This window comes from Scylla paramamosain, chromosome 15 (assembly GCF_035594125.1).
Source record: "Scylla paramamosain isolate STU-SP2022 chromosome 15, ASM3559412v1, whole genome shotgun sequence".
Taxonomy (NCBI): Eukaryota; Metazoa; Arthropoda; class Malacostraca; order Decapoda; family Portunidae; genus Scylla; species Scylla paramamosain.
In genome coordinates this window covers 14,804,768-14,816,011 of record NC_087165.1, presented here as the reverse complement: position 1 = coordinate 14,816,011, position 11,244 = coordinate 14,804,768, and the positions used below count along the sequence as shown (strand labels likewise).

At 35.7% G+C, this 11,244-nt stretch overlaps 1 protein-coding gene across 1 annotated transcript in view; it reads right to left on the bottom strand.

The window, feature by feature from the left end:
- Positions 1-10,634, bottom strand: part of LOC135107498 (replication factor C subunit 2-like) — a 12,458-nt gene extending 1,824 nt beyond the window's left edge. The window contains exons 1-7 of the mRNA XM_064017444.1: positions 10,462-10,634; positions 9,959-10,070; positions 9,515-9,723; positions 9,188-9,344; positions 6,949-7,116; positions 4,354-4,434; positions 3,029-3,142 (exon numbers count right to left, since the gene is read on the bottom strand). Coding sequence (XP_063873514.1) covers positions 3,029-3,142; positions 4,354-4,434; positions 6,949-7,116; positions 9,188-9,344; positions 9,515-9,723; positions 9,959-10,070; positions 10,462-10,556 — 936 coding nt within the window. The 5' untranslated portion in view covers positions 10,557-10,634. The remainder of the gene's footprint in view (positions 1-3,028; positions 3,143-4,353; positions 4,435-6,948; positions 7,117-9,187; positions 9,345-9,514; positions 9,724-9,958; positions 10,071-10,461) is intronic.
- Positions 10,635-11,244: the final 610 nt, after the last annotated feature.

Sequence of the window (11,244 nt, the reverse complement as noted above, 5' to 3'; positions counted from 1 at the left end):
TGGGGTAAATGCTGCTGTTTCACTAACTCTAGGGTTGCTTTTAGCTTTATCATTATCACTATTATTATTATTATTATTATTATTATTATTATTATTATTATTATTATTCTGAGATGGTTTAAGTTTATAATCAATTTACCTGAAAATATAACGATAAAAAGTTAACAAAGAAAATTAATGTAGTGTCTGCTTGTGGGGGACTGCTGACTATCATTAGGTGGTGCAACAGGGCATGAAAGAGTTAAACACACTTTTTACATTCCTGTGCTAGCTCTACTTAACAAAAAATAAATAAATTAATTAATTAATAAAAAATAAATAAATAAATAAAAAAAAAAAAATAAAAAAAATAAAAATTAAAATTAATTAATTAATTAATAAAAAAAATAAAATAAATGAAAATAAAAAATAAAAAATAAATAAAATAAAACAAAAAAAAATAAATAAAAAATAAAAATAAATAAATAAAAATAAATAAATAAATAAATAAATAAAATAAAATAAAATCAATATATATATATATATATATATATATATATATATATATATATATATATATATATATATATATATATATATATATATATATATAAATGAAACAAGTCTCATTACTTCCCACTCAAACATGTGTTCTACTATTCACATGAATAGTAGAACAATCACAATCTAGCACCTAACCTTTACCATGACTAAATAGTCCACTCTTCCCTATAGCTATATAACCTTTCAAGATCTAACTCCCCTCATGACATCTGGCATCTAGCCAAAATATCTCCAATAACTATGCTTCTTCTTCTTTCCCTCCTTTATTTCAACCAGATGGCACCACTGCTATCACATCTATTTCTAAAGCTGAACTCTTTGCTCAAACCTTTGCTAAAAACTCTACCTCGGACGATTCTGGGCTTGTTCCTCCCTCTCCTCCACCCTCTGACTACTTCATGCTACCTATTAAAATTCTTCGCAATGATGTTTTCCATGCCCTTGCTGGCCTAAACCTTTGGAAGGCTTATGGACCTGATGGGGTCCCTCCTATTGTTCTCCGAAACTGTGCTGTGTCTCCGTGCTTGCACCTTGCCTAGTCAAACTCTTTCAGCTCTGTCTGTCAATATCTACCTTTCCTTCTTGCTGGAAGTCTGCCTACATTCAGCCTGTTCCTAAAAAGCATGACCATTCTAATTCCTCAAACTACCGTCCTATTGCTTTAATTTCCTGCCAATCTAAAGTTTTTCAATCTATCCTCAACAGGAAGATTCTTAAACATCTATCACTTCACAACCTTCTACCTGATCGCCAGTATGGGTTCTGTCAAGGCCGCTCTACTGGTGATCTTCTGGCTTTTCCTTACTGAGTCTTTTAGAAATTTTGGTAAAACTTTTGTTGTTGCCTTGGACATATCAAAAGCTTTTGATAGAGTCTGGCACAAAGCTTTGATTTCCAAACTACCCTCCTACGGCTTCTATCTTTCTCTCTGTAACTTCATCTCAAGTTTCCTTTCTGACCGTTCTATTGCTGCTGTGGTAGATGGTCACTGTTCTTCTAAATCTATTAACATTGGTGTTCCTCAAGGTTCTGTCCTGTCACCCACTCTCTTCTTAATCATTAATGATCTTCTAAACCAAACTTCTTGTCCTATCCACTCCTACACTGATGATACCATCCTGCACTTTTCCATGTCTTTTCATAGACGTCTAACCCTTCAGGAAGTAAATATTTCACGCAGGGAAACCACAGAATGCTTGATTTCTGATCTTTCTAAAATTTCTGATTAGGGCAGAGCAAACTTGGTATTGTTCAATGCCTCAAAAACTCAATTCCTCCATCTATCAACTCAACACAACCTTCCAGACAACTATCCCCTCTTCTTCAATGACACTCAACTGTCCCCCTCTTCTACACTGAACATCCTCGGTCTGTCCTTTACTTATAATCTGAACTGGAAACTTCACATCTCATCTCTAGCTAAAACAGCTTCTATGAAGTTAGGTGTTCAGAGATGTCTCTGCCAGTTTTTCTCACCCCCCCAGCTGCTAACTCTGTACAAGGGCCTTATTTGTCTATGTATGGACTATGCTTCACATGTCTGGGGGGGTTCCACTCATACTGCTCTTCTAGACAGGGTGGAATCAAAAGTTTTTCATCTCATCAACTCCTCTCCTCTAACTGACTGTCTTCAGCCTCTCTCTCACTGCCACAATGTTGCATCCCTAGTTGTCTTCTACTGCTATTTTCATGCTAACTGCTCTTCTGATCTTGCTGACTGCATGCTTTCCCTCCTCCCGTGACCTCGCTGTACAAGACTTTCTTCTGTCTCTCACCCCTATTCTGTCCACCTCTCTAACGCAAGAGTTAACCAGTATTCTCGATCATTCATCCCTTTCTCTGGTAAACTCTGGAACTCCCTGCCTGCTTCTGCATTTCCACCTTCCTATGACTTGAATTCCTTCCAAGAGGTAGGTTTCAAGACACTTATCCATCAATTTTTGACTACTGCTTTGACCCTTTTATGGGACTGGCATTTCAGTGAGCATTTTTTATTTTATTTTAAATTTGTTGCCCTTGGCCAGTGTCCTAAAAAAAAAAAAAAAAAAAAAAAAAAAAAAACCTTCAGTCTTAATTTTTTTTATTTCCCATGACCCATTATCTTAAAGCAGGCTCAGAAACCATATTTAACTAGATATAACAATCTAACAACAGTGCTCAAATATTCAATAGGGAGTACCAAAAACATAAAGATAGTCAACTGGAGTCACCTGATAAAAAACACCCAGAGGATAGCTTTTAACTAGCCATTTATTAAAAACATGAAATATGCTGAAGGAAAAGCCAATCTGAAGAAAAAAAAGCAACTTTAAAACAAAACATGCATTCATCTTTTACTAACAATCATAAATACTGCAATGTATAGATAGATTTCTTGAATGTTTGATATATCTATTTTGTATATCTTAATGTTAAAAATTTGTAACAATATTCAACATTTTTACAATATAGTTTACACATATATGTGTAACTCTATAATTCTTACCTTGATAAATTCTAATTTGAGAAATTCTGCCATATCTGTATTCTTGCATACTCTAAAGATAATGGAGATGATGTCCTCAGAGGCATAACCCAACTTCCAAAGATGAGCCAGTATCTGTTTACAGATTACACAAAATATATAAAAAAATTTGAGTTATTTTTTCATTTGGCAGGAAGAGACAGATAACTATTAAAGCCATTTAAAAGACTGTGAAAAGGAGGAAACTGGGAGTGAAAGAAGGTAAGAATCAAACAATTAAATTGTTGGTAAATTTCTGGAACCTAATTTAGCATTTCTAAGGAGTTCCTATATTTTTAATAATTTCAGATTATAATTATTTAAATAATATCAAAGATGATCCCTTTCATGTTAAAAAAACAAGCCAAAATTTGCTATTTGTCCTGCATGTATCACATCACATGTATCAAAAAAATTTGATCTTGAAAAAAAAAAAAAAAAAAAAAAAAAATTGAAAATTTCATGAGAGGGGATATGAAATACATATTTACACTATACAGCCTAACTGGAATAGGACAGCAACACCAGTGATGAAAGATTAAGAAACATTCCCGTATGATACTGGACTAACAGCTTACCTTGACATACAGTAGTTATCTACCTGATGAAAAGTTTTAACACATATTTTATAAAGATACCTTTATTTTCATGAAATGGAACTAAAATAGTCAATAAATTCTTCAAGTTAGGTGGAAAATATTTAGTAAATGATGAGTGTTAAAATTAATGTGGCATGGCAGGGGTGTGCATTAACTTGTTTGGCCACTATAAAGTCATCAATAGCTCTGCTAATAAAACATTACCTCCAGTGCTGCTACTGCATCACCCTTATTCAATACCCTCTCATTGCCAGCTGGTGTTAAAGCAAGTTACAAGTTCCAGTAATATGTATGATATTAATGACCTCAGAGTACCAAGGTTGTATTACAGATCCATATTTTATCTCAAATCCTTTCACAATGTAAGGCCTCTGCCATATGGCTTCTGTGTTGTGGTGTAAAAATTTCAATACATTAATACACTAGGCACTAAGACAACTTATGCCAGCATGGCACAGTATCTTCATTAGCTCTCCACATCCACTGAAGGAAACCTACTTCCTGCAGTGGATGTATGTTAGCAAATAATGATGGTTGTATCTTGTATGCCGCACAAAGCCTCCCAAAGACATACAAGACTAATTGCTGCTTCAAGTTATGTATATCAACCTAGAACATTTTTTGTGTACACAGCAAAAATTAACAATTATTTTCAATCCTGATGTGAATGTGTGGCTATCAGGAAATGAAGTACTACTTGCTCCTTACCTTATAAGCTTCGTCAAAGTTGGCCTTAGTGCAATGCTGGATCATTTCCTTTACCATCACTGGATGTGGCTCATCACAAACCTAACAAAAAAATTATATAATTAGCTGATCTGGAAAGAGGAGAGAGAGAGAGAGAGAGAGAGAGAGAGAGAGAGAGAGAGAGAGAGAGAGGAGAGAGAGAGAGAGAGAGAGGAGAGAGAGAGAGAGAGAGAGAGAGAGAGAGAGAGAGAGAGAGAGAGAGAGAGAGAGAGAGAGAGAGAGAGAGAGAGAGATCCAACCTGCTTTCATTAATCACTTTTTTTTAATATAAGAGGGGCACTGGCCAAGGGCATCAATTTTTGAGGAAAAAAAAAGGCCCACTTGAAATGCCAGTTCCCAAAGAAATTCCAAATACAAGAATATAATAACAGAAGATAAGTGTCTTGAAATCTTCTTGAAAGAATTAAGTCATAGGAAGGAGATACAGAAGCAGGCAGGGAGTTCCAGAGTTTAGTAGAGAATGGAATGAATGATTGAGAATACCAGTTAACTCTTGCATTAGAGAGGTAGACAGAATAAGGATGAGAGAAAGAAGAAAAGTCTAGTGCAGCAAGGCTGTGGGAGGCATGCCAGTTTTAACAAAATCAGAAGAGCAGTTAGCATGGAAATAGCAGAAGACAGCATGAGATGCAACATAGTGGCAATGAGAGAGAGGCTGAAGACAGTCAGTCAAGACATACAAGACTAATTGCTGCTTCAAGTTATGTATATCAACTAGAAAATTTTTTGTGTACACAGCAAAAAAATACCAATAATTTTCAATCCTGGTGAGGAGAGTTGGTAAGATGAAATACTTTTGATTACACCTTGCATAAAAAGAGCAGTATGAATGGAACCCCCCATACATATGAAACATACTCCATACATGGATGATAAGGTCACTGTACAGAGTCAGTAGCTGAGGGGGTGAGAAAAAAATAAAAATAAAATAAAAAAATAATCAGAACGTCTAACTTCATAAAAACTATTTTAGCTAGAGATGAGATATAAATTTTCCAGTTTATGTAAAGGACAGACTAAGGATGTTCAGTGTTGAAGCAGGGGAGAGTTGAATGTCATTGAAGAAGAGGGGATGGTTATCTGGAAGGATGTACTGAGTTGATAGATGGAAGAACTGAGTTTTGAGGCACTGAACAATATTAAGTTTGCTCTGCCACAATCAGAAACTGCCAGACTCCATCAAAAGGTTTTGACATGTCTAAGGCAACAGCAAAAGTTTCACCATAATCCCTAAAAGAGGATGACCAAGTAGAGTGGTCATGATGGAACTCATACAGGCGATCAGATATAAAGTTGTGAAGTGATAGATGTTTAAGAATCTTCCTGTTGAGGATAGACACTAAAACTTTAGAAAGGCAGAAAATTGAAACAATAAGATGGTAGTTTGAGCAGTTAAAGCAATCAGCTTTTTTTAGGAGCAGGCTGAATGTAGGCAAATTTCCAGCAAGAAGGAAAGGTAGATGTTGATAGACACAGTTGAAAGAGTTTGACTAGACAAGATGCAAGCATGGAGGCACAGTTTTGGAGAGCAAAAGGAGGGACCCCATCAGGTCCATGAACCTTCCATGGGTTAAGGCAAGCAAGGGCATGGAAAAACATCACTGTGAAGGCTTTTTAATGGCTAGCATGAAGTAGTCAGAGCATGGAGGAGAAGGAGGAACAAGCCCTGAATCATCCAAGATAGTTTTTAGCAAAAGTTTAAGCAAAGAGTTCAGCTTTAGAAATAGATGAGATGGCAGTGTTGCCATCAGGTTGAAATAAAGGAGGGAAAAATGAAGTTATTGAGATGTTTTTTTGACTAGGTGCCAGAAATCACGAGGGGAGTTCGATCTGGGAAGATTGACACTTTCTATTGATGAAGTTTTTGACTAGTTGGAGGACAGACTTAGAGGTGATTCTGGGCAGAAAGCAGAAATATAAAGTGTAATGTACAATCTTCCCAATTTCTTCTTACAAAATATGCAAAGATGACATAGCATAAAAGTGAAAAAGTAAAAAATTTGTATATCTTAATAGCCTATATGTACTTCCTTTGCCTCTCTCCTCATTTCAAGGATGAGGCAAAGCTCAAGAGCAAAATGAAGACTTCTGCCATGGCCATCTTCTTGAAGGCATTTCCATGGCATGAAAAAAAATATCACCATATTCAAAGACTAAACCAGAAATGACTATTAGACAATGGATAACATATAACTCTAGTACAAATATCCCAATATTGTTGTGAAGTAAAAATATAAAAAAAAACTCAACTGCAAATAGTTTTGACAAGAAATTTTACTCATTTGGATGCAAAACCATATCAAAGGAAAGAAACTAAAATAGAAACTTTCCTGGTTATTGTATCTCCTTTATGCTTTACTGAAGCATACAAGGCTATTTTCCTCAGAAATGGTGATTATCTCAGTACCTAAATGCTGAAGTTATTCCTCCTAGTTACTTATCCAAAGTTAAAAAAAAAAATAAATAAATAAATAAAAATAGATAAATAAATAAATAAAAAAAAATATTGCATCCACATTTGCTATGAATATACATTCAAAATTTCATTAAACCTACTTTGAATACATTTTCTGAGGATACATGACCAAAGCCTTGTGCAGTAGACTGGAGGTTGTTGAGAGCTTGCCTCATATCTCCTTGGGCTGTGAAGAGTATAGCTTCCAACCCATCATCTGTATAACTCAAATCTTCCTTAGAACATACATGCTGGAGTTTGTTCAGTATCTGTAGGGAGGAAATTAGATTAAAAAAAAAAAATAAATAAATAAATAAATAATGTAGGGGAAAGCTAAGGAAATGAGGGTGCAGATATGAGGCATGCTGTGCTACAGGGATGTAACCCGTAAAACCCCACATTTGAAGCTGGTGCCAGGAATACCCACTAGAGGTGACTGAAATTGTTGTAGAATGAAGAACAAGGCAAAGGGGATCATTTGGTAAATTACAGGAAGTCTCAAAATTGGAGGAAATCATTTCTGGAAACCACAAATCAACTCGCCTGTCAGTAATTACAGAGGCAGAACCTGCTGGCCAATGAGAAGCTGACTTGCCATCACTCTTGCTTCAGCCAATCAAGAGATGCATGGCTCATGTGCACCATTCACTCAGTCTCTATACTCTGCTGCCTTTTAACTTGTGTATACATTTTCCAATCTTGCTTATATTTTTATTTCCAAAAATTCATAGAAAGTCAAGTTTTTGTCATAGGCTGTTGATTTTTTCCCCACTGTACTCATTTTTCAATGAGTCCAGCTTTGCTTTTATGAATTATTTGCTTGGTTGCTTTGGTGTAGGGTGCAAACAATTCCATACACACACACACACACACAAAAAAAAAAAGACATCTTGACATTTCCAATGATATATCACATAAGGGGGATATCTTTTAAACTTGGTCTGATTTTGTTTACTGAATGAAGTCATTTTTCTCAAAACTTACTCTATGGATCTATGCAGATTATGCCCCTATAGCACAGCATGCCTTATATACAAACTTGAAAAATAAATAAATGAAAGTTTATTCATATGCCATGCTACCATTTCCCTTTTAGATGGAATATCTGAAACAAAACCTACATGCATACATTCACGAAAAGTTCCCTCATGTCTTAGTCCTCTGGGCCCTCAGAGAACGAGCACCAATTCATTACCACACTACACTGCATGGGTTAGTTTCTACAAATCCACCCAAACACAAGGAAGTCTTCCATCAAAGGTTGCATCTCCATTAATCTATTCATAACAGCTCTCTATTGTCCTTATTGCAAGCAAGTACTCAATCTTGCTCCACAGGCATTCTTCTTGTTTTTCTTCACAGTCTACATATCCCATCTATAGTCAATCTTGCTCCACAGGCATTCTTCTTGTATTTCTTCACAATCTACATATCCCATCTATAGTCAATCTTGCTCCACAGGCATTCTTCTTGTATTTCTTCACAGTCTACATATCCCATCTATAGTCTTTCCATTAGCTTTAATCTTCTCATTTCAGATCCAGTTGCGTTCTATAAAATATCCTTCTTTCCATTCTCTCCACAAGCCCAAATCATTCTTACATTCCCTGCTTGGCTTGATCAGGCAATTTTTAAAAAATCTCCATTTCTTCATGTAAGTTGTTTTAGAAAGGGATAAGATGAGAAATCTCCATTTGAGATTTTTAGAAAAGTCCAACCAAAATATGTTCAATATGGGATAACTGGCAACTATCATTTTGAGAGGGGCAAAAGAGAGAGAGAGAGAGAGAGAGAGAGAGAGAGGAGAGGAGAGAGAGAGAGGAGAGAGAGATGAGAGAGAGAGAGAGAGAGAGAGAGAGAGAGAGAGAGAGAGAGAGAGAGAGAGAGAGAGAGAGAGAGAGAGAGAGAGAGAGAGAGAGAGAGAGAGAGAGAGAGAGAGAGAGAGAGAGACTCATTCCTCCCCTGAAATATGTTCACCCGAGACACTTTACATCCCCATAATGTGCATGAACATTAAGATTATACTGGAAGAACTGAATTGGTACAGCAATCAGTAAACAATTGTAAATAACTGAAATACCAATATCCAAAATTAAATGTGCTTCATTATTTCCTCATAAACAACAACAAAGTCAATTTGACTGCTCTCCCTTAGGGGACTCAATGAATTTTTTTTAAGGACAATACTGAAAATTATCCATGTTGTTAAAAGTGAAGATAAAATCTTGTGAACTGTCACGGAAACAGATGCATAAGAGGATCCATTTTAAATATAAAGCAATTTCAACTAACTGACCTGAGTTTTAAAGTTAACTTATCAATGTTCTCTTATTTCCTTACCTGAGCATCAGTAAGTTTAGAATACCTCAGCATAGCACATCGTGACTGAATAGGCTCAATAATCTTTTCTGAGGAATTACAAGCCAGGGCAAAGCGAGTGGTGTTGGAGTAGATTTCCATGGTCCTCCGCAGGGCTTGTTGGGCACCATCAGTCATGCTGTGCAACAAATGTACTTTACAACAAATGTATTTACGTTTTGAAGTTTTCTTGCAATTCAATAACTCGTGTGATATTCATAACAGCTACAATAAATTTACGTGCTGATTTATCATTATAGTCCAATACATGAAAATACTATCATTTGTACAATAAATTGCAATCCTTACCTATCTGCTTCATCCAAAATTATAATTTTATGTTTTCCTTTAGGAAGCGTAACTTTCTGCTGCGCAAACATCTTAATTTTATTCCGAACAACATCAATGCCACGGTCATTTGAAGCATTCAGTTCCATCACTGCTTCTCGGAAACTTGGACCAAGAAGTGCTCTTGCCAGACACAGTATCGTGGTTGTCTTCCCTACACCCGGTGGTCCCTGAGAGGTACAAAACAAGTTATCTTTTAACTGATGCTTGCATTATCCTACTAATTCATCACAAGTCAGGCCACTCCTTTTAATTTCCAGGATACATTCCTTACATAAATTATCATAAGTTACCAATATTCACAAATGTGGTGGATACTGCATGAAAGGAATATATTCAGAATTCATAATACTGAAAATAATGAACGATATTGATAACATATTTAGCATAACTGGGATTCCTTACAGCAATAATAATGTTTGGAACATTGCCTTGTTTGGCAAAAACTTCTAGTCTTGCCACAGTTTCTTCATTGCCAACAATTTCTGGAAAAGTGGTGGGCCGGTATTTTTCAATCCTGAAACAAATACAAGTACTTTTTAGAACACTTTCTACACTGTATCAGAGCTGTGTTATGCCGACAACTGGGAAGCAATCATGACTAAGATTCTAAGCACGGATGTAAGTCAGTAAGAAATTGTTTAGTTATGAAGTTAGTAGAATATGGCTCGCCGAAACATTCTCATTTTTCGCATCTTCATGGTGTCTAAGGTTCTACAGAAGTGGAAACATTACCTGAAAGAATAATGAAAATGGTGGAGAATAAATCACAAGGTAATGACTACAATGCCCAAGTCAAACTTGTCCACCAGGCGATGAAAGTTCGGCGGAGCCTTGGCAGTGATTACCTAAGGTAAATCTGACAGTCACTTGATAATCTACTAAGTGCAGCTGTCATCTTTACTTACCATGGTGCATGTGATGTCTCCGAGGGTGAGGCTTTGTCTTTATTTCTAGACTCTTTCGGAGGATCTACCTCCATCTCTGACTCACCGCCTGCCATGGTTATGTTTACGCTGGCCTGACTGAAGGTCAGGACTGAATTTGGCGGGAAGCGACAGACAGGAACACTGCTCTCTTCCCAGGGAGTGTAAATGTCATAAAATGAGTTCAAATGATTTCGAGCAAAATATCACATAAGATTATGGAAATAAACTTAGCATACTTAGCACACTGACTATCTATTTTTTGCAAAATATGAAACTTTTTTCGAGTCATGATCTACGCAATGAAGAAATCAGCAGTGAAATTAATGAAGATAATTAATTTTATTGAACCTAAAGGAAATTAATCTGGCCCGTATATTTTATTCAAATAAAATAAACGCATTTCATTTTCATCCTTCGTTTATCTTTCGTTCACCAAATAAAGATCACTCAATCAACAATAAGAAAAAAAAATCGGATTTCTCCACATTTTTTTTTCAATAACATTAAATTTCTTTAAAAGGTTAAAACATTCTATATTTCATTAAGAAGATGTCAATATTCTAAAAGAGGACGCATTCGTGAAATTAGGGGTAAAAAAGATCGTGTGACATTATTTATTTATTTATTTTTTCCTCCACACGCTTAACCTTATCAAAACATCATCTGGGAGAAGGGAAGAAACGTCCAGGGGAAGAGAGCACATAGCCACATCAATGTAAAGAAAAAAAAAATGTGATAAAATAATTGTCGAATATGGCTGTC